Source organism: Callospermophilus lateralis, chromosome 11 (genome assembly GCF_048772815.1).
Source record: "Callospermophilus lateralis isolate mCalLat2 chromosome 11, mCalLat2.hap1, whole genome shotgun sequence".
In the NCBI taxonomy this organism is placed as follows: domain Eukaryota; kingdom Metazoa; phylum Chordata; class Mammalia; order Rodentia; family Sciuridae; genus Callospermophilus; species Callospermophilus lateralis.
The window spans coordinates 56,472,812-56,497,299 of NC_135315.1; the positions used below are offsets into that span (position 1 = coordinate 56,472,812).

Genomic DNA, 24,488 nt, shown 5'->3' on the forward strand with positions numbered 1-24,488 from the left:
CTGATATCTTCCTAATAAAGAAATTTTAATACAAGCTAATAAAATAAATTTTCAAAGTTGCCCACACTCACTACACTATCCCCCAAACAACCAGTCACATGAAAAAAGAATCTCCTGGGCAAAGAGTAGGCAAAACAAGCAATGGAACAACTAAATATTTGACAATCCAAATAAATTATGTTATATCAATATTTTGAGAACTTATCTTAAAAACATTTTTTATGACAGGAATAACTATAGGACTGTTTTAATAAACTTTGTTCTATCAGATAAGCACTGAACTAAATGACCCCCAGGTCATTTCCAATGCTAATAATGAGATTTAATGATAGTGCACGTTTCACTTCATATTCAGGCACTTTATTTTTAGATAAGAATAAATAAGTTCAGTTCCCAAAAGATGGAGATTTGGTACAAACTCCTTGATTTTCAAATAAAAATAGAATGAAAGTAAATTCAGTCACACCATTCTGAGACTTCATAATTCTAATTTATAAAAAAAAAAAATGCTTAAAAAGGCACTTTATTGTAGTTGTCTCAAAACTAAGGTGCTAATATGTGAAATATCTCTCATTTTCACTATTTTTTACAAACACAATGTTATTAGACAGTTTAAATTACTCTCTTCTAGTAAGGGAGAACATGTATTTTTTTAACTACTATTTTGGCATTTCTGGGTCAATAAAGTACAACCCACAGACCCACACCTAAATGTTACCTGAGAACAGTGTGAAGTCTTCCTCTCATTTTAAAATTACCTTGAGTTAAATAAACACATACAAGAAAGGTCTTTTCTGAAGAACAGTTTGTCCAACTAAACACTTCCTTTTTTTTTTCCTGATGGATGTTATAAAAGGGGAAACAACTCGTTTGGCAAAGTATAGTACATCATCACTCAAATCTGAGTTCAATAGTTCAAATTTCTAGAGGCCTTGGGGAGGAAGAAAAAGAACTTTCTGTTTTCAAGGAAAATGATTTTGCCTGAGCTTTCAAAACCGAACCAGCTTATTCTACAAAAGTCTGATAACAGACACATATAAAATGTAAGATGTAGAAATCAATAGATTTCAGTTGCTTAAAAATCCGATGGTTAATTTTTTTTTTTCAATTTCCTGTTTTGAAGGGCAATGACTTTCTTTAAGCCTTTAAGTCCCGGTTTGCATATTATGATAATAAGTCTATGTAATTAAGATGTCTAAATCAATATACTCATAAAGCTGTTTAAATGAACTATTGGTTATTTGCTTTTTTAAGAAATAAATTTTAGGAGGAATAAAACCAAAATACAATCAATCCATTTGTGTAGCTCGCTGAATGACCAAAGGGTTATGCTTAGGGGAAAAAAAAAAAAAAAAAAAAAAAAAAAAATATATATATATATATATATATATATATATATATATATATACATTTCATATCTGACAGATTTCTAAGCATTTCATAATAATCACATTTTTATATTTGCATAGCACTGCTTTCTCATTGGTTATAATACTTGATTAAGGATTTCCATGCTTCTTCCCACTGACAAATCAGTACTCTATTAGAAGCTGTATTTGAAACACTGTGACCGTCTTTCCAAATGCCATATTTTTAAACTAACACTGTCATCCACAGAGACCCTCAGCATGCACAGGTTCACACGGCTCACGTGTAAGTACCCTGCACAATTCACGTGTAAGTACCCTGCACAATTTTGTAGAGGTAGATCATTGAAATTCCTGGGACCACAGGACAGCAATTCATTTTCCAGAAATAGGGAGAAATGCTTCTTTGTGAAACACAGACCCAGGGAACCAAATGACAGCGGAAACTGAAACGACTATAAATTGAGGCTACCAGAACATTCACTAAAACCCGGGACCACAGAGAGGCACGAAATTGGGGAGATGCGAGAGAGTCAGGACGCGCATTTCAACACCTGTGAATTTCAGGACTCATGAAAGTCTCCAGAGTTATCCCCGTGAAAATATCCAGGTGGACCACGAAGAAAAATCCTGGAACTGCTTTTTAAACCGACCTCCTTCCTGGTGGCCCCTTGGTGCTTTTCTGGGTTGGCCTGTGAAGCATTTGATCAGTGGTATGTTTTCTTTTCTGTTCTAATTTCCTACTTTCCCCTCTTCTCCAGTTTTGTGGAGTTTCTGGTCACGCAGTGAAACATTTGAAGTCCTGTCATACGTGTGTAGAGGGTCACCTGGAGGCTGCCTCTATTTTCTATCAGGGTATTAGAGATGGAAATATATATATATATTTTGCACTTATTTGTGTCAATTTAAGCCAATAGCTTTTTTTCTTTTTCATCTCTCTGGGCCCCTCTTCCCAACTCCCTCATATCCTCCAAATATATCCCCCCTTAATCTATCAGCTAAAGACTCCCTGGTAGATTTTTGAGCAGACTAGAAGGCCACTGATAGGGAAATGAATGAATTATTTGCAATGTTCCAGTCCCAGTCACTGTCAATTAAATGAGAAATTAAACCCTATCACCATGTGTACTTTGGGGGCACAAGCAATAAATCTGTGAGTCAGACAATAGGGAAGTCAATTGGTTTGCTTTGGTTTTTTTCATTCTCAGGGATTTTCTGTTTGTTTTGTTTTTGATGCTTTCTCCTCAATACCAACATTTCCAGAGAAGAGAAAGACTCAGGAGCAGGACTGAGTGTCTGAACTTTATTCGGTATTTGATGCTCATGGGGAAGAAATAAGGATCCATGTTCTGATGGACAAACAGCCAACAAGTGAGGCTTCAAAGGAAAATTTCAATTTTTTTTTTGTGAAAGAAAACATAAAGTATTTAAATTTCTTCACTTTCAATCAAGTAGTCACAAAAAGAAAAAAATGGAGATGCTTAAAGCAAGTTTGATTTTCTTTTCACTCTTGTCCCGGAATTGAGAATAGGCTGGTATAGTAACTACTTTGGAAAGTAGCCACTACTCTTTTACCAAAATACTCAAGAAAAATAAACAGGCATATCAGATGCCTGTGTTCAATAACTAATGCAGGAAACCATCAGCATCCATCCCAAGAGCACAATCAGTAATTAATAGAGAGGAGAGAGAGACAAAAACAGAGAGGAGAGAGAGAGAGAGAGACAGAGACAGAAAGGAGGGAGACACAGAGACAGAGAGGAGAGAGACAGAGACAGGATCACCAATGACTTCCTCACTGACAAAGTTAACACCCTCAAATCTCTTTTCAGCTTTTCCTTAGAGCAGTTGATACGACTGAACTTGAAACTATCCTTGCCCCCACCAACAACCTATGATAATTTTAAATATAGCAAAAAATGGTTTTGAGAACTATACAACAAACACCTATCTCCCCATGAACTTAATTCTAAATGTGTATTTTTATTCTTTTATTGACACATCTTTCTCCATCCTTCTATCAAAAATTTCAAGAAATCCATCCATCCATCAATCCACTTTTCAAAAGTAAACCATAGGCATTGGTACAGTTGCTTTAAACACTTCTGAAGACAGGACATAAACTACAGAAACCCATCTCCCTTTGAGGCCAGAATATAAAGTCTTTCCACTGTCCCCGTGTTCTGCCACACACCTTTGCTCCTCGGCTTAGCTGACAACTGACACAACCTCAGCAACCATGTCCTGTGATACCTCCTAAGTCTGACCTTATTCACAAACTTGAACATCCCCAGGGCACTTTCCATTTCTACAGTTGTTCAGTTTGTTTGATGCTATTATTCCCCTTTTTGGTTCACTATCAGAGGTATAGTTACTAATAAATATGCTTAAGCTGATAATCGTCAAATATTCTCCAGTTTCTCTCCTTTTCCTCATTGCTAGCATTCCATACACAGTTTTATAGTTCCCAATAATAAAACATCCAGCTAATCTTTCCCCACTTCCCATGCTCCCTGAGTTGTGTAAGTCCCTGCCTCCACCATCGATAATATCCTCTAGATTCTTCAACAGCCACCTACCTGACTATGCATTCAGAAGCCACCTTATGGATTAGGTTCCCTAAGCAGAACCAGGAGGTCTGTGAAACAGTCCTCTGATAAAAGGCTTCAATATTTCCCAATGCTGCCTTTAGAGCTACGTGGAGCCAATATGGTAGCCAATGGCCTCATGGATCTATTGGGCTCTTGAAATGTAGCTAATCCAAATAAAGATGTGATGTAAGTGGGATGTGCACTTTAGATTTTGAAGACTTGGTATGAAAAATGCAAGCTATCTCTTTAATCATGTTTAATTTGACTACATGTTATAGTAAATTTTAGACATATTCATTTAAATTATATTTTGATCACATATTGAACTATGTTTTGACATTGGCCTAAATTATAATATTGTTAAAAATTAACTTCACCTTTTTATTCTTACCATTTTAAGGTGGCTACAAGAAAGTTTAAACATACAGTTTCCATTACATTTCTTTTTTAAAAAAATATTGTTTATTCAATAATAATTGTATATATTTATGGAATGTAGTGTGATAATTTGATACATTATACAAGGTGTAACAATCAGGATAACTATTATTTCCATCTCCCTAAACATTAATCATTTGTGTTAGGAACATTCAAATCTCATTTCTACATTCTGCTGATGGGGTCTAAAGTCCAAGACCCTCAAATATTCCATTTAATAATCCTCAAAACTCTTTCTCCCACCTTGTTTCCCAATTTGATGTACCTAAAGAATGCTGAAGGAAACCACATTTTTGGATTGTTTCTGTATGCAGAGATCAGGGGGAATAAGTGTAATATACTAATCCTTTCAAATGATCCGCATGATGCCCCAGCATCCAAATGAAAAAAAAAAAAAAAAAAGGGTGAGTAGAGAAGAAACACTCTGTAAATGAAACACTCTCAGGTATAGAGTCATGGACACTCTATGGATTAGTCAGCTTAAAAACATAAAACACAATTTCTTTGGTGCTTATGGGCCCATTCCAAAATAGAATGGTTGTAGTTCGAGTCACTCATCACACTGATAGAAAATGACATCATCCCAAACAACTCTGCATATTTCCAAAATTTCCTCCTATGTCACTGTCCTGCAGTTGCAGGTGGAAAATCCCAGTTCACTTCTCACACACAACAGCAGGGGACTCTGTCATTTCTGAATGGACCTGGAATGGGAGGCTATTTGCTTATGTTGTGTATTCTCTCACTTCCCCTGGATATTTTTGGGGGGTGCTTATCTGAAAGTAAGTGAAATAATACAAAGGAAGAGTGCACGAGCTGTGTGAGGACTTTAGCTTAGCCCAGAAGTTAGCAAACTATAGCCAGTGGTCTTGTGGTGTTGGTGAATAAAGTTTTATTGGAACACGGCCACACTCATTCATTTATTCAAAAGCAGAATTGCAAAGCCTAGTATGTTAATTATCCGGCCTCTTCCAGAAAAACATTGCTGACTCCTAGCTTAAGGGGTTATTTACAATTTTTTTTTTCATTTAAAAAAGGTAAACCCATTATGTGACAGGTAGGTATAGTTCCAGGTCCCAAGCATGCAAGGTTGACAAAGAACCTAGAATTCATAGCACAGAAAACTCATAGTTTCTAAAGGGTCCTTGAAACACACTGACCTTAGCCTCTTCAAACAGAACTTGTGTTACACTATTCAGTGTTTTTCAAAAAATTTTTAAGATCCGCAATAACAGGTAGATTATACACCTAACCCTTTCTGTATATGCAAATAACAAACAGAACTAACATTTTTCAAAGTAACCTTTGCCTTGCTTACTACACAGGATCAACTCTTATATCTCTACAGATTTTACCTTTACAGTAGTACCATTAAATAAAATAAAATAAAATAAAATAAAATAAAATAAAATAAAATAAAATAAAATAAAAAGATTGATTTCTTATGCACTGATGTCCTGTGATTCACAGGTTGAAAAAGTCTTGGTGCAGGACAGCTTTCTATGGTCTAACTCTGGTCTTCACCACAAATCATAATGATAAACTAGTAGCTGTTCAGCTTCAGTTGAGATGGACTCACTCATTCCTTGCAGAATTTTTGTTGTGTTTTAATTCAGGTTTTTAATAGATGCATTATTTTCGAAAATGTTAAAATTTCCGTATTCTGATGTTCTTTTGGAAAAAATCAGAGGACATGGAAATCATAAGTCCCCTTTTTTCTACCCAGTAATCATCAGTTGGAGCTGAGGAGAATTTTCTCCAGTGCTTGCTAACTTGCTACCCTTCGCCACAGGGCAAATGCACCTGAAAATCCCAAGAATTTTCATCACAGTACATTAGCTCCCCACGAACCTCCCCCCATACAAATATAAAACAGATCCAATTTGTTTTCTTTCCATCATTAAACCCTCGTAGGGCATTCTAGTAGACCCTCTGGCTTCAGAGAAAGGCTTTTTAACAGATACTGTTGTAATCCCAAGGCCTCCTACACCAAGAAGAAAGAGTAAGGCCCATTAGAAAGAAAAACAAACGGCCTTTATTTCTAAAAAAAAAAAAAAAAAACTAAAATAAAATAACCCACAACATTTGATGAAAGAAACTACAAGAATAATTAGAGTCCACCAGGAAATTAAAAGAAAAAGAAAGAAAAAACAGATGCACGTTTTTGTTTACTTAAATAGTTTTGTTTGTGACATAAAATCAGGGCTTTTTGCCGCTGCATTTTCTTCCCTCCCACCAGAACTTTTCAAAACACAAAGTGTGTGCCAACAAGGCTTCAGTTAAGAAAGGTGATGAGGAGAGCCAGCTCTTAGCTCGGGGCAGGTTACTTTATGTAGCTTAATCCAGTTCCTTCTGTTAAATACCCGAATTTAACGAGAATCTGCAAGGATTTATGACCGTAACAAACACATCATTTTTTTGACTTTGTCATTCAAACCTGCCTGGCAACTTTGATATTTCCTAGTGAAAGAAGAGATCGAATCCAAGTAAGAACTCTGCAAAAGGGAAAAGGAATTTTATTCCCATAATTTGATTGATTACTTCCTACTCTGAACACCCAAGAGAGAAAAAGAAAACTTTTTCCTGTCTGTACTCGGATTTCTCCCACTAATCTTTTACAAGCAGGCAACAACCATAAAACACAAATTACTTACAAGGATCCAAAGGCCAATCATGCTAGCTGGGTTGCAAAATCTATATGCATCAAAATATTGAGGAAAACATCTGAGATGAAAAACAGAAATCTAAAGATGAATAGACCCCTGATCCGACTCCATTCAATGCTTTAATTCACCAGTTCTGGGAGAAGAAAAAGATAATGCTGTAACTGATTCCATTCAAGGAATATGTGTATCATTGTTGCAAAGCCTCCAAAACTTTTATATATATATATATAAAGTCAGGGCACACAAAGTTTTTTCCCATGTATAGTCTCTTTGGTCTTTTAAGTTTTGCCAAAGCACCCCTGCTTCTTCATATGTAAAAGTTGATCCTTATCACTAAGATACCTATTCTGTCCAACATGCTATGGGTTTGCATTTCTGTCTCACTGGAACTAAAGGATATCAACAGCCATTTCTTCAGGGACAGCCTGGTCACTTTAGTAAGGGCTTGGTGCTAATAATGACCAGCTGTCAGGAAATCATTTAGATAAAAGTTATCAATAACAAAAGCAATGAAGATAGGATAGTTCTTGGGGGCTGTGCCCTGCTTGGAGGGATTAACATATCTAAAGGATAAAAATTGACATTTTTTTGTCACTTTAGAGATATATAAAGAATGAGAAAGACAGTACTTAGCCTGGAGAATGTTCACTGGGTTATCCCTGCAAGTGCAGAAGGGACCACAGACCACTTGGTGAGACCAAGCCCATCAATTCACCTTGCCCAGTTACAGGAGCCATAAGCATCCTGCTGATTTTACTTCTTAACAATATTTTGGCTTCTTCCTGAAACAGTTTAGAAGTTGCTCATTTGGTCTACTGAAGAGGTCTCTGTAGCGGTTACTTCAACTTTTAATGAATCAGTAAAACAATTTTGACAACAAAACAAAAATAAGATTTCTCTGATGGGTCCAACAGGATGAGTTCTGTGATCAGATTAGAGAAAAAAAAAATGTTGACAAAAACCAGGTGACTTTGGTTATGCCACATAATAGGCCAATAAACTAATGTGGATCTTTAAACCGTTTTTAAAATTCACCTTTTTAAACTGAATTTTGATGTGTTGCCCAATTTTCTAACGGAAGGTCAAAGATCAGGGTCAAATGTGTCCTAATCAACTCTCCAGCATGGGACAGCTTTTCAAAGGCCACTCTGTTTGTGGACGCTGATGGCTTGCTATTTAGGGAGGAACTATATATGGGAAATTCTGTCATCATAGAATATTCTACTAGGGAAGTACTGCCATTTCCCAAGTGGGTGGCTCTGGATTCAGCACCAATTGTATGAGTTTTTTAATTCTTTGACTTTGGGATTTTTACTTCACCATTCTGAGCCTCTGTTTTCTGATATATAAAATGCAGAAAATGATAGACCTCTTTAAAAATATTTAATACGACTAATAATACCATTCAGCAGATCATTCAGCTTCATTGAGTGCTTAGTGAGGGCTCAACATATTTAGTTATTGTCACTTTTCACCTGAAATGATGGATTTTATCAGATATACATTACAGGGTTCAAGTATTTTGCTATTCTAAAACTGATTCAAAGGGTACAAAGAACAGCATATACCCACTAGAATGATGAAAGAAACTACAAGTGGAGAAAAGTATTAAATCACAGAAATTATTTTTTATCTAAATAAGCATTTGTAGCCAATGCCTTGCATAAAAGTGGTTTATAAAATCGATTCAATAAAGATAAGTGAATCAACTAATAAAAGAAAATATTGTTAGCTTCCTGGAGTCTCTAGATGGAGCAGGTGTTGTTTTGCTTAAGTGAAAATATAATGTGGAGAAAACTATTTTTACAGTTGTTATAAATATTAAAGGGGAAATGTTTGGAGGGAGATTTTCATTTCTCTGCTAACCCAAAAGCCCCGCAACACACCCTTGTGTTTAAAAACAGAAGGAGAAATTGCTAGCGTGGCACCTAGAGAGGGGACTTGGAGTCTGGCAATGCCGGTGGTCGGGGCTTAACAGACCACTCATAGCTGTAGGATGCTCAAGACCTGGTCCTGCAAGCTCTGGAGTTTGGACTCTCTCTTCTTCCCTCTCTACTGAACACCATAATTGCTCTAGGTCTGTTTTGTTCCTGCATCTGGTCCATAAGCCACAGTACTTAAGTCAAGGGTTAAAAAACCAAGTCTGGGAAGTAGACAGAATGCTTAAGTAGGTTTGGAAAAAATCTCGATCATGGTGTCACCTTAGCCTTAAGGAACATCTACAGCCCTGGTTCCAGGTTTTCACTGCAAAAACCAGCTTCCCAAATTCACTTTTCCTCTGACCCCTACTTGGGCCCTTTCGGTTCTCAAAGACCTTCCATTTACAGGAAAGGTTTTGCTCTCCATCACTGGAGGGAATCAATCAGAGGTGGAGTTCTTTTATACCTTCTTCATTTTACATTTACCAATTATCTCAGAGGAAGAAAGGAAAAAAAAAAAAAAAAAAAAGCAAAGTTCTCTATGCCTGTTTCAAGGGATATGAAAATGAATAGGTGGGGAAGCCACCAGCCAGGTTTATTATGCAATTAGCTCTGAGGGAAGAATCAGCATGTCTGGAAGCAACAGGTGCTTCAAGGAGGTAGGCCAGCAGGCCCATCCCAGGAGTCTTCCCAAGGAAAGCAGGAACACAGAAACACAGAATGAAGGAAATTAGCACAGAGTATTTCAGCATGAGCCTGCCTTCTTCGAGGCTGGTTAGGCTCTTCCTTTACTGTTTTTACTTTTGGTTTTAGAATTAATTTAGATATTAAAATTGCAAAAAAAAAAAAAAAAAAAAAAGCACAGAGAATTTCCCTATACCATTCACCCAGACTCCCTTAAGGTGATATCATCTTATACTACCTTGGGTACAAATATGATGATCCAAACAAAGACATTTAGCTTAGTACAGTAGGAGGGCATGTTCCAAGATCCCAGTAAATACCTGAAACTACAGATGTTATTGAGCCCTTATATTTTTTCCTACACATATATACCCAAATTTAATGCTGTTCCCATTGTAACTAAGAACTTATCCCACCCTGTAGCTATAACTCGTTTATTTTGAGCAACCGCCACACTGATACAAATTTCCTTTTTCTTCTTCACAATTTCAAAGGTAGAAGCCTCATTCTTGCCATGTCACTTAGCAGACTCCATATCTGATTTTTCCCCTGTTAAATTGAGAATGTTCACCCTTTCACTTAAAGAAAGCACTTTGTGGCTTCTCTTTAGTACGCACATAGCATCACTACTCCTATATGTTGAGAACTTTAGGTACATGAAAGGTTACTTAAACACAAACACTATGAGACCACAACAATGGAGCTAGAAAGTGAGGTAACTAAAAGTAACTAACAGGCAGGTAGTGTATACAGCATGGATACGCTAGACAAGGGGCTGAGTCCCATCCTAGTGGGACAGTGTGAGTAGCATCTCAGAAAAGCAGGAAATTTAAAACTTACGAATTGTTTATTGCTGTAATTTTCCATTTAATATTCTCAAGTCTGTGGTTGACCACAGGTAACTGAAACCTCAGAGAGTAAAACCTTGGATAAGAGAGGGGGAGGGCTACTGTCTAATACTGTTAACTAAACTACACACATCTTTCATATTTTCCCCCCACAAATGCCTAAGTTCTTTTTTTTCATTGTTGTTGTTTAAGAATCCAATCAGGGATTATCCCTATATTTATTTACTCATATTAATGAGTCACCTTTGTTTCTTCTCATCTGAGAGAGTTTATCAGTTTTAACTTGCTGTGCATGATCATGAAGCTTTTGAAGCGTACTGCTGAGGTACTTTGTAGAATGTTCCTCAATTTGGGTTTGTCCAATGTTTTCCTCATGGTCAGACTGGATTTATGGACGTGGGGGAAGAGTAGTCCACAGAGAGGAAGCATCATTCTCTCTGGATTACACCAGGGAAACATGACCTCAACATAACCAGGGATATTAACCTTGGTCACTTGATTAAGGGGGTGTCTGCCAGGTTTCCCCCAATGTAATGTTTCTATTCATCTCTTTCCTCCTGTCCTCGATTTAACCTAACCATCACCCTGCCTCCCAACCTACTGTCCCTAGTCCCGGGACTGCAAGCTTAGAAATTCCCTGCTGTGGAACTGCTAGAGCACTGTCCCCTGAGAAGCTGTCTCCTTGTGCAAAGGGCAGGATTATTCCACAGGGTATCTCAGGTGCATTAAGGGTTAAAAAGGCTTCTGTTTGCTGCCTGTTAGGAAACAGGGGACCCTCCTCCACAGCCTGTACCACACAGGGGAAGGAATAAGTCTGCATTCGTGATGTTGAAATAAAATCATCTGGAAGTATTTTCATCTGAAGCCGGCTTTCAGAAACAGAGGCAAAACACACTAACAAAAGTAATCTGGGGCATATGGCATTCCTTTCCGCCAAACATATTTCTAATATAAATCCTCTAATCATTTATATCTTGGTTTTCAGGTTTATTGTCAAGTCAAGTCTCTTTTCTTTCTTTCCAAATAATAAACTCCCTTCCTAACGGACATGAACTATCCTTGTGTGAAAGAGGCAAAGTACAAGCTCAGAGTGCTAGGAAAATAGACTTGCTATGGGTGCTACCGGAGCAGTTTGTTTTGTTTCTTTCTTCTTCTTTTAAATGAGACTGCAAATACACCCTGATGGAGATGAAGTTTTCCAATTTCTCCCTCTGGGGAGGCCGTGTGTGTGTGTGTGTGTGTGTGTGTGTGTGTGTGTGTGTGTTGGGGGGGGGGGGGGTCTTTGATGCTCCCCCTACCACTAGGTGGCACTACACATCACATTCAAATTAAGCTGCTCTCAGTGAACAAGATTTTGTTTATAACCTTGCAAGTTTTTCTCTAATGGCAAGCATTTAATGCATTATTAATAATCATTTCCCCTTTTCTTTTTCAAATTTACTGTTACCAGACAACTTCTGAAATGAGCCAAATCTGAACTCTGGAATATAGTACTCAAGTGATCTTAGGATCATTGTAAATTTTCACTGAGCATGAATAGTTTTGAGAAATAAAAAAAATTCAAGGGTCACATCATTACAGGCAAGAATTTGGAGAGATTCTTTGATTCGCTGAACTCAGCATTTGCCTCAAGTCTAAATTTTGGCTTCACATAATCTAAATTTTGGCTTCACGTAAGTGTGTTTGTTAACTATCTTCATATACTCCCCAAGAGATTTTAAAACTGTATCAAATTAGCAAAGAATTTAAACTGCTGACAAATATTTCAAGACATTCTTAGAATGACAAAGACTAGGGAGCTAAGATATTACTTTGTGCAATTTCCTCCAATTACATATAAAAGTCATATATTTAATACAATCTATTTTCACAATTATACTCATTGTGTAAGCAAGAAACAAATTTCTAAAAGCTTAGGGTCTCATGTTATTGGGAAGCATAGACCAAGCCATGGTGCTTTTTTATCAGCCGAGTTATTATTACTTCATGGTGGAAGATTTCCCCCTAAGGAAAAGAACTAAGAATATCAAGTTCCTGAATGGGCCTAACAATTTGACCGATGGTAATTGCAATTTGTGATTGTTCAAATTCATTCCAAATAGATCTATGAGGCCCCTTTTGTGTTGTTTATATCAGGAAGGTTTGTTTGCTCTGAGACTGACACTCTTCTCCTCATTATGTGAGCATCTGGTCTATGTAAGTTTAGTCCCTGTTGTCATTAATTGCACAGGCTTATTTTATTCCCATGACCCCTCCAAAATACAGACTTGGCACTTATTCTTCCTTGGCCAATCAACAGATTTATTTATATGAGACAAATATTTTGGCCAGAGTGTTTTCTTTTTGAGGGGAGGGCAGGAGAACACAATGCTATAGTGAGCTTCTACCCAAAGATGCCTATGCTTTCATATAAAGTATATTGGTATACCATAAACCTCATCATAATAAGGGAATGTACACTCACACAAGGTATTCCAATTCTGAGATTCACCAAAAATGTCTTTAAAGCTTGTTCCATATCCATGATGTCTGATATTGCTTAGAAGCTCCCCAACCAATTCATGACTTTACTCTTAAAAATTCCATTACATTTTACCTACCTTCTAGGTATTTTTTTTTTTTTTTTTGCACACACATGCATGTGCGTGAGGGCATGCGTGTGCACACACATGCATGCACACAGGAACTAGGCTGATTGACTTGCATTCCATCACTATTGGGGATGAGCCCAGAGTTGAGGGGGAAAAAATGACAACATTTTGACACATCAACCTCTTGCTGGGTTGCAAGTGTCTAGTCACTAAGAGATTCTGAGAACTACATGCAAGAAAGAAGTTATACCCTCTTCTTCCATGAGCATGGATGTGAAACTGAGGGTCTAAAGCAATTTCTTCCTACCCTGTTCCCAGCCGTTAGCCTCTCCCAATGTTCTTCCCTTGCTCTAAGGTCAGCGCCTTAGGACTTCAGTCCATATGGCCTTGCATGGGTGGCCAGCCCTGCAGTTCCCTTGGCTCCAATTTCATTTCAAACCCTTCACGCAGAAGGGCTCTCGGTTCAGGAGGGTGGGAAACTGCACATGGAGGTACTCTGCAGCTGCTCCCAGCTGCTACAAAATGCCGATTTCTCCTTATAGGAACCGAAAGTGCCTCTGCTCAATTTGTCTCTCCAATGGCCTCGAAAAATAAGGCCATGATCACTAGAGACCATAAGATTTCAAATTTTGATGAAGTCAAGGGAGCACTAACTTCATACTCTAAGCTGAGTAATCTTTGATCTTCCTATACACTGTAAAGTGCTTCTAGTGATATTCTTCTCTGCTGAAATTGTCCAGACTTATCAAAGAAATGAAAATATATGAAGCAGACATGCCAGAATAAGAAACTCATGAGTACTTCTTATCTTATACCAAAATAAGAGACTAACGGGTCATAAAGTCTACTTATATATGTGTTTATATGTACATAGACACACAGACAGATAGAAAGACAGACTCATAGTAGGATTTTTGCATTTGCAGGTTCCTAATTCACAGATTCATAATTACAGATAAAAAATATTCAGAAACTAAGCCAGGCAGTAGTGGCACATTCCTGTAATCCCAGCTATTCAGGAGGCTGAGGCAGGAGGATCATGAGTCTTAGGCCAGCCTGGGGAACATAGCAAGACTCTACTTCAAAAGACAAAACAGAAAACAAAACAAAGTCTCAGAAAAATATTCTTATCTGTTCCAAACATATACAGATGTTTTTCTTGTCATTATTCCCTAAACAATACAGTATAACAGTCGACTGTTACAACATATTTACATTGTATTTGATCTTTTAAGTAATCTAGAAATAATTTGAAGTAGCATGTACATAGGTTATAACAAAGTATCATGCCATTTATAAGGTACTTGAAAATCTGAGTTTGGTATACATAGCGGGTCATGGAACAATCCCCCACAGTGTGCCTATGTGTGTGGGGAGGTATATACACATTTAGATGTATATATGTGTATGTTTGTGTACTGTATTTTATATATCTATATATCTATATCTATATCTATATATCTATATATATATAGATAGATATATATATATCTTTTAACTACTTTATAAGTAAAAAGTGTCTATTATCTTAGGATTAAAAAAACATACCTTTTAGTTGGTGCAGGTATAAATAAGTAGAGAAGAAATTCTTGTTCTTAAAGTAAGCTCACATGCTCTGGAACTACAGTAGAGGCAATTGGTCTAGACCTCTAGGAAAGATCTTGACATTTTTTAAATGAATGAAACAATTTTCCACTTTCCTTTGTGAACCCACCACACATACAATGGAAATGGAGACTATTCATTGCAAAAGGATTGCTTTCCCATGACATGCAAGCCACAGACATTTGTTGTACTGATATCATAGTCTGCTAAATTAAGTAATGAGGAATGTTTTTTAAACCCTATCAGGGTGGAGTTTCATATCCAGTGAACTCCACTGAAGTGTCCTAATTATTATTAACAAAGTCCTACACATATAAAAGTTTGCCAGGAGATTTGTTTAGGATATTAAAACATTTTAAATCAATAAGAATAATTTTTTTCTTTGGAGATCTCACCTAACAGACTCATTTTCTTTGTTTTTAATACAAAACAAAGAGCTGATGACTCGACTCTAGAGATGCAGTTTACAAATAATTTTATTTTCTTCTGAGTGAGGGAAATTTATTGGAACATCTCCGTAACAGGCATTTCTAACTTTCAAACTCCTTCTCCAAAAGCTTTTCTTCAAACTTCCTAATAGCAGTGTCTCCTTATGAGAACAGTAGGGGGCGCTGCCACAGCAAACTATTATGGCAACATGAGAGATTCCACTGAGCAAAAAAAAAAAAAAAAAACCACAAGGATTCTCCCAAGTCAGTGAGTGCCTAAAAATATTTTTTTTTAGATATTTTTCTCTTCCATAATTCACTTTAGGGAGCAATATTGGGATTTTTCTTTCTGTTTGTGTGAATGTGTACGTGTGTGGTCTTTAGGGTGAGTAGAAGTCCTATATTGCAAACTTGGGGCAACTCAGGAAGGACTAACTGAATACCCTATTCTGGAATATTAGTTAAATATAAGTGGTGAGAATGCATTTACTAGTTAAGAGACATTCTGTGTGGTACTTTTTTTTTTTTTTTAATATAGCTAAATCTTCAGTCTTTCTTACAAACATTACACTCCAAGTTCAGAGCCAAGATGAAAGAGAACTATAGGGAAATTTCATTAAATAATCACATAATCCAGGCTCCATAGTTTTTTTTTTTAATAAAAGTTTTCTATGTAATTGAGTTAAGCTTAAATTTATGCATTCAATAAAAAAAAAAAAAAGTTGCAAATGGTAAAACAAAGACATTGCTCCAACACTTGGAAAATTAAATTCACCAAACCATGAAGTCTACTGTGCAGTTATTTTTGTAACCACCATAAATTGTTTTATAGAACTCTTCTGCCGGCGTAAACAATCCAAGCAGAGATTTACTTTACAGCATGCATCCAGTTTCCAAAGGAGAGGCCTCAAAGTTTATGACTCTTTTTCTTTTCTTTCCTACTATTTCTTTCTTTCTTTTTTTTTTTTAATACTTGTGTTTCTAGTTACCTTGAAACCTTCCTGTCTTACATTTGTTCAAAAAGTTCTACAGAAAATAAGATCCAGGTCTGTAGATATACTGTGTCCTCAAATACTCATTGCTGGAGTGAGAAGAAACAATCCTACTTTGTGGAAATAAAGTTTATATGGTAAAACGAAAATAAAGGGGTTTAGTACTAAATATTTCACCATATTTAATAGCACCTCAGAGCCCAATGTTGGATTAGATGGTTCAGACTGTCGGCTTGAAATGTGTTCCCTTCTAGAACTGTAGGAACCCAAATTCAATGCACGCTGCTACAGATAAGAGTTTTAGGGGTCTTTATTCACTCTTTCTTGTGTCCTTGATGAAAAAAACAGAGCTGCCTTTGTGCTAAAAGAAGGACCTGTTGTTTCCAGATTCAACAGGTCATTTTTATAAGAACTTCCCAGAGGATATAACATAAATGACAGAAACACAAGGGGATAGTTTTAAGTGGCCGATGATTTTAAATGATATATATTCTATATTAAGGGAAGGTTGTTTGTTTTTCTTTCCAATAAATGGAAAGTTACTCTTTTAAAAGCATTCAATGTTTGGATATGATTTTTAGGACCAAACCTTTCCTCGTGAGCTGAATTACTATAAATTTGGCTTTTGAAATCAATCTGAGGGTGTGCTTGACCCCTCAAGTAAATAAACTTGTCAAATTATGTCCATTTCTGTTTGGCGAATGAATGGTTAATTGAGCAGACTTTTGGAGTATATGTAAATTGTGTTGTAACTCTTGATAATATTGTTTCAGTTAAAATAACAAGAATGAATATTTTATGAACACAATAAACTTTATAAAGTAAAAGTTGTAGTCCCATAATTTCTCCTTGTACTCGGAGGGAAGAAAAAAAAAGTCAATATTTTATGGCAAACAAAATCCAGATGACACTACAATTTATGAGTTTGGCCAATTCCTTTATTAAAGGTGGCCGAAATTTGTAGAGTTTGACAAATTGAACATTAATGTCTAAATGAGACTTATTTCCTAAACTGTATTCTCAGAGTTTTCCACAATGTACTTTTTTACTTTTCATACCCTCCCCTACCTTTTAAAATTAGCTACCTTATTTGTAAAAAAGGATTGCTAGAAGCTGCTTAGAAAACTTTTTGCTAGTCCAGAGACAAAAGTTCCTTTTCCCTGTAAATATCAAAAGCCCTTTACCGAACTCACTTCCTCGCCCCAAACAAAAGTGATTACCAAGGAAGCTTCTTTAAAACATGGTGACTGGTTGCTGGCACTTGCTGAGACTTAGATTATCCAAACTATGTCCACTCTCTGCCACTTGCACTGTGTTTCTATATGACTTACCACCTAGGATAACTATCTGGCAAACCGTCAAGGTAAATAAATACCTGATGATAAGGACTGTGTTAGCCAAAGGGAATTGCCCAAAAGATAAAGAAGAAATAAAAACAGATTTCCTTGGGAGAGGTAACTTAGTAATGATGAACAGGTTTCTAACTATGGGGCTTGGGAGGCAGTGGGGGGGAGGTTCCCCCACCCCCTTTAGCTAAGTAAGCGCATACTTTCACAGGGCAGGAGAAAGGGATGAGACTGGTTTGGGGGAAAGGGAATCCCAAGTTCCAAAATTATTAAGAGAAAAGTTTCCCTCCCACTCGCTCCCTCCTTCAACACCCACCTCCCCGCTCCCCCAGAAGAGAAGGTACTTTGAGGAATGGGTTTCATTTCCTCAACTTAGAGACGGGTTTGCCTTCGGCAAGAAGCGGGGAGGGAAATGTACTAGGTTCCAAAGGCTCTCGGGAGTCTCCACCAGCCCTGCACCCCTGCGCTCTGACTCTCCCCGCCAGGGCCTGCGCCCGCTCACCGATACCAAGCGAGTCCCTTGTGGTAGCTGCGATCGAAGAAGTGGGGTTCCGCGCCCACAGCGCGCACGTCGGGGTGTACGCGCAGGAACTCCAGCAGAGCCCGTGTGCCGCCCTTCTTCACGCCGATGATGATGGCCTGCGGCAGCTGCTTGCTGCCTTCGTCCAAAAGTAGAGCCAAGGTCCCCGGCGGAGCCTCCGCCACGCTGCTTCCCGCCCCTGAACCTCCGGGACTGGCGGCCAGGCCAGGGGTCTCCTCTACCCAGGCTGCCTCGTCGTCGCCGTCGTCTCGCGGCACGGGAGGACGGCGTCTCCGCCACTGCTGCAGTTGCAGGAGACGCTTTCTGTGCGCCACCGCGGGCCACACCGCTAGCTCCCTCGGGCCTCCGGCCAGGACGCCGCGACCCGGGGCCCCCGCCTCCTCGCCGCCGACCGACAGCCCCACGACGGGGCCGGACAGGGTCTGGCAGCGCTCGGCCAAGCAGTAAAAGACGTAAAGGGACGTGAGCAGGGAGCAGAGCATCAGTAAGAACTTCCGGAAGATGCTGCGGGACAACGGCTCGATCGAGGTGGGGTGGGCGCCGGCTGGGCCCGGAGGGGCCATCCTAGCCGGAGGCGACTTGGGGCAGCGCGCGGGCCATGCTAGGCCGGTACTCCGCCAGGTGCCATGACATCCCCTAGGCTGGCCTGCGCTCTGGACCGAGGCCACATAGGCTGTGCGCCCCTGCGGCGGTGCGAGCTACCCTGGGAGGCGGCAGCCGGGCTCCTCCAGGGAACCGAGCGCCGGGAGCCCTGAGCGGGATCCCTGCCTCCAGTCGAAGGGGAGAAGAGGGGGGACCGATGCCGTGCTTAAGAAACCATCGTCTTAGGTCTTAAACTCGCCCAAGTCCTGAGGCTTGGGGGGCAGCGCTCGCGCCCCAGTTCCCTAAGAGTCGCTGGGATAGTGGCGAAGAAGAGCGACTCAGCCCGGATCCTGAGCGTCCTCTCCCGCGGATCTCCCTCAGAGGTCGTGCATTCTGGGTTTGGTCCCCGTAGAAGGGACGCGCGGCTCCGGGGCCGCTGAGCTGCGTGCGCTCCAGACAGCGTAGAGCGACAGTGCCCCAGACCCTGCTTCCTCTAGTCTCCTTGCCCGACTGGGCGCGCCCTCTAGGTCTGGGCTCGGATCCTTCTGGTGCGAGGTGCCCCCTAGTCCCTCTGTCCGAGTGTGACCCAGAAGGCCTACGCCCCAAGGCGGTCCACCCAGCTTGGTGCGCTCCAGGAGGCTGCAAACTGTTCTTGGGCCCCACCTGTGAGCCGCGTGGCGCAGGCTGGCTGCGCGGGACCTGTCAGCGGCTGCGGTCCCAGTTCTCGCAGGCGCTCCCCTGCCGCCTCCCAGGCCGCTGCAGCCACACGTGGGGCGCGGAGGGCAGCAAACTTGGCGGTGACGTCAACGGCCCGGGCGGGACCAGCCCCCGGACTAGCGCGCTGGGGCGCAGACCGCGGCGTAGGGCTGGGCCAGTCGGGCGGGCGGGGTGAGATGGAGAAAAGGTGGCGCGGGCTCCACAGCGGCGGCCCAATGGCACTGGAGAGGGCGGGGGCGATAGGGGAGACGCCCCTTCCTCACTGATCCAACTCACTCCCGATTGTCTTGCCCCTTTCCAGACAGCGGAACTGGGGGCTGCCGGGGCTCCGGGATTGTCTGACTGACAGCTAGAGCCAGTCCTATCCCTAGGGCCTGCCTTCCACCCAGAGGGCCGCTCGCTCGTTTAGGGGTTGCCAAACCTTTCCAACTCTGCTCAGAACTTTGCACCCTTGATCCTTTCCAGATTCCCGGCGTTCTGCCTCCCTCCTGCTTCTGCTTCCACATACATCGGTCAACCCCTTACCCCTTCCCATTGCCTTGATCCTTCTATCTCCTGAACCTTTGGAAGTTTTGTTTCAGTGGTGCCCAGTATCATGCTGCACGCCACGTCCCCATTTGTCTGGGGCAAACTGAATTTATCGCTATGGCTGTCCTTTGCGGACCCTTGAACGAAGTCATTTCTTCTTGCAGAATATATATATATATATATATATATAATATATATATTCCCTTGAATTTATTTAGAATGATCCAGGATCCTTCAGAGCCTAGAAAGTGAACCAGTAAATAAATCAAAGACAGAAATTAAAGATTTAAAAAAAAATCAGCTCTGATTCCAAATCCATATGCCTAGTTTTTTTTTTTTTTTTTTTTTAATGAAATGTCTTTTAGTTAATGTTGTGTGTATGTGTTTACGTGTGTGCGCGAGCGCTCGTGTGCTTCAAGGGGTTAAATGCCCTTTCATAAACAGAGATTTCCTCTTTCTCTTGCCTTCCCTGACCCTATATCCTCTTCACTCACTCCCCAGAGAGCAGGTCTGAAAAGGATACCTACCGCCTTGCTGTTTAATGGCGGGAGGTGGCCGGTGGAACCCGCATGGGGTGGGGTTTTTGTTCCATTCCTATTTGTTCCTTTTTTCCTAGGCTTCCTTGTCTCCCCAGGACACTTTGCAATGTGGGTGGTGGCCTGGCAGCTTCATTCCAATCCCTCTAAATTGTGGAGGCAGTTTTCTGGAAAGGCCACAGCTGCAACACCACCCAGGTGTAAGGAAATTCATTAGGAATTCTTGTTGCCCAGTGTTGGGGCTTGATGGCTTTTCCCTCATTTTACTTCCTATATTCTACTTGGCCATGGAAGTGGAAGTCGCCTTTAAAGGGGAAACCTAACTCGGGGCTTGGATGGAAAGGATGTATTTGTTCCCTGCTAGAAAAGTACTCATTGCTGAATATGGTTTTTATGTATAAACTACCATCCCACCATCAATGATTACATTCTGATGTTATAGACCTTTGGACTTTTACGAGAATGAACAGCAAATCCTGCAAACTTTAATATCCTCTTGTGTCCTAAAATTGGATATTGACAAACCAGTTGAGATTTAATACCAGCTTTAAGTTTAATACATTCCCAAACTTTTCTCCAGTTATTTGAGCCTGATTTGCTAAAGGAAGAAAACAAAGACCATCTTAAACTAAAAGCGTGCAATTCCATACATGCTTACAAACATGGCTGGGTTTCCTCATCTGGAAAATGTTGGGCTCCAAGTTTGTTTGTAGCTCCAATGTGATCTGATATGGTGTGTTCCTGCTTTCTCATTGTAAGCGTGAGTATTTCTTTTATGTGGGTGTTAAAGACTCATACTGGGTTGGAAATATGATTCTCACCACCCCTCACACATCTAAGGCAGCTCTGTGAATTATAAGTCACAAATATGAGCCATGTAGGTAACTTAAAAATTTTGACTGAATTTTGTAATCTAAAAAGCAAGTAAAAGGGAACAGGTAAAACTACTTCTCATCTCTAAATGTGTGATTTTAACATGTAGTCAGTACAAAAATTATTAGGTCATTTAAGTTCTGCTGTGGTTTGAAAGTCCCCTCCAAACCTCATATTAAAATTTAATTACAGGAGCTGGGATTGTAGTTCAGTGGTTGAGCACTTGCCTCTCATGCATGAGGCACTGGATTTGATCCTCAGCGTCACATAAGAATAAAATAAAGATATTGTGTCCACCCAAAACTAAAAAATAAATATTTAAAAAAATGTAATTGCCATCATGACAGTATTAAGAGGTAGGAACCTTAAGAGATGACTAGGTTATGGGGACTCTCCCTTCACAAATGAATTAAGGCTTTACTTGCCATCCCTTCTACCTTTTGCCCTGGCATGATTCAGCATGAATGTTCTTGCCAGATGCCAGCCCTTTGCTCTTGGACTTACAAGCCTCCAGAAGAATGCTCCAAATAAGTTTTCATTATTTATTATTTACCCAATCTGTGATATTCTGTCATAGCAGCAGAAAACAGACTAATACTCATTCATTTTTTTTTCCATCGTAAGTCTTTGGAATCCAATGTATTTTATATTTCCAGAACATCTTGATTGGAACTGGCCACCACATTTCAAATGTTACATACACACAGGGGGCCAGTGGCTACTCTGGTAGAACACAAAGGTGAAGATGTTGTTTTGGTGGCAGGAGTATATGTGTTGGGTTCTCATTAGAAGTCAGACAACACATTTAAATTAAGCTAATTTATGGAGAGTTTATTGACAAAAATAAAAATAAAAATGTTTACAAAGGAGTAGCAAAGACAGAGTCTGACTATAATCCTGGTCTAGAAGCGGGGAGCATGTAAAGGCATAAAGGAAAGGAAAGCTAATTGAAACTAGAAGGCGAAAGTCACATAGAAGCAGCATGCTTCACTGTGAGACAGCTTGCTGAAGTCAGTCTCCTAGGGGGAAGAGTCAGGAAAATAAATGTTCTTGACATGACAGTAGGGGATAGGTGGGTGGTGTTGCATCTGATCATGACAAAACCCAAGACGTGGGATTAAAAGACTTTCGATCGCATTATGTATTGTCTTACTCCACAGTCTCTTAGAAAAATGCTTTCTTTCATGTATTCAGAAGTATTGATTAGAATGGAAGCAAGTCAGAGCTAATAATTATTATGGTTCTTTAAAGGGGGAAAAAAAAATGTCTACCCAAACACCGGAAAGTACAATAGACTTTACCACCCAGTTTCTTCCTGTTTTTCCTTTTCTCTTTGTAATTCCATCTTAAAGCCTATCTCACTCCTCAAAAAAGCATAAAGCTCTCTCTTGGTTGGCTTCTCCTTGATGAAGTAGGTGAGGTTTATATTCAGGGACTTTCGAATCGCCTCTCTGTCCCCTTCTCTACTCCTTAATGTGATGTCCATTCCTGAGATGTCACTCTAAGTCCTCTAAGGCATCTGAACATCAAATCCTTCCCAGCTTGGATATTATGGATCCATTACGCTGTTGTGAAACAGGTTATTTATCTCTTCTTACATCTTACCACATGGGGTTTACATTCTAAAGTAAGGAATATGTTTTAAAATGACTTCCTCCCACCTGCTAAAGTATCAATAAGGCACTTTCATTTAAAAATGACAATTTAATATGTAATATAAAAATTTACAAAGGAAAAAAAATCACTCCCCAAATTTCACTGATCTAAAAACTCAAGTGATAAGGTTAGTTTCCCTTAAATTTCATTTCTCATCCCCCACCCCCGGCGCTCGCTCTCTCTCTCTCTCTCTCTCTCTCTCTCTCTCTCTCTCTATATATATATATATATATATATATATATATATATATATATAGTGCTTTCCTGGACTTTTTACCTTCCCTTCCCAGGATATGAGCAGATCTAAGAGACACCTGTTATAGCCCTCCAACACCCCCATTTCTTTCCTCTTTCTCCCCCAGTTTCATTCCTACCTCCATCTCCTCCCAAGGCACCACACTAACTAAATTGATTTGGAAGCCAGAATGCTCAGGAGACCATTTATGTCATATATCCAGGTCAATTTCCTAAAGCATGAGGAGAGGGCAGTATGGATCTAGGAGCTCTCAGTATGTCCTGTCTGTGGGGAAACATGACTTACAAGAGTTTATCATCTTCATGAGCCAAAACATGTACACACCGCTTAGAATGAACTACCAGATATTTTTGCTCCAAATTCAGTTCTTAGATGTGCCTTTTTCCTTCCTGTCTCAAGGCATGTGGAGTTTCTGCCTAGAATGCACCTCTCTCAACCTGTTCTGTGATTATCAGCTCAAAACTCATCTTCAAGGATGTCTTCCCTGTCCATCTCCTGCTCCTAGTTTGATGAAAGCTCCCAGTACAGATTCTCAGAGAGGGTTCATAATTATATAGATGGATAATTATGTCTATGCCTTCCCCTTTGAATACATGTGCCCCATGGGGCCACAACCATTGCTCATTGATATACCTGGAAGGTCTAAGATATTACCTGATGCAAGGAGGTACCCCATAAAGATGTACTGCATCAAAAGAAGAGATGGAGATGGTGCATTTTAGTAGCAAAGAGAAACATACAGAAAGACCCAGAAGATGAGAGGAAGTGGTGTATTGTAAGCAGTTTGTGTTTGGGTGGGAATGGATTATGTGATTGACCTGGGAAAGAGAAGAAACCAGGAGACTTGTAGGATGCTCTTGGGAGTCTGTACTTCTGTTGCAAGTACGTGAACAGGGACATGGCTACATTTGCTTTTGTAGGGAACTTTCTCTTATAGCATTGTCAAGACAACACAGTAGAATTCAAGCTGAATAACCAGTTCTCACTAGAGGAGAGCATAGGTGGCAGTCAATTACTCGCTGGCAATTGAAAGGGAGGTTTGGTGGAGATGGCAGATTTTAAAATGGTCCTTGAAGGAATTGGGGGATGGATATTACATATTGTGTCAGAAGCAATAAATACCAAGGTGACATTCCAAAGGAGTAGTTGAAAAGTATTTGTTGGATGTTTGACTATGACTAGACCTTCATATTTTTCTTGTTTTATCTTTAAGTGTTTCTCTTATCTATTAAGGAAAAAGCTTCCTGGGAGCAGAAGTTTGATTTTAGCAGTCTTTTGCATTATATTGTAGCTTCTGTTTCCTGTTGCACATATTTCTTGTTAT

General features: G+C 39.7%; 1 protein-coding gene across 1 annotated transcript in view; it reads right to left on the minus strand.

Moving 5' to 3' along the window:
* Hs3st3a1 (heparan sulfate-glucosamine 3-sulfotransferase 3A1) overlaps window positions 1–18,579 on the minus strand; it is a 91,066-nt gene extending 72,487 nt beyond the window's left edge. The window contains exon 1 of the mRNA XM_076870995.1: window positions 17,978–18,579. Coding sequence (XP_076727110.1) covers window positions 17,978–18,579 — 602 coding nt within the window. The remainder of the gene's footprint in view (window positions 1–17,977) is intronic.
* Window positions 18,580–24,488: the final 5,909 nt, after the last annotated feature.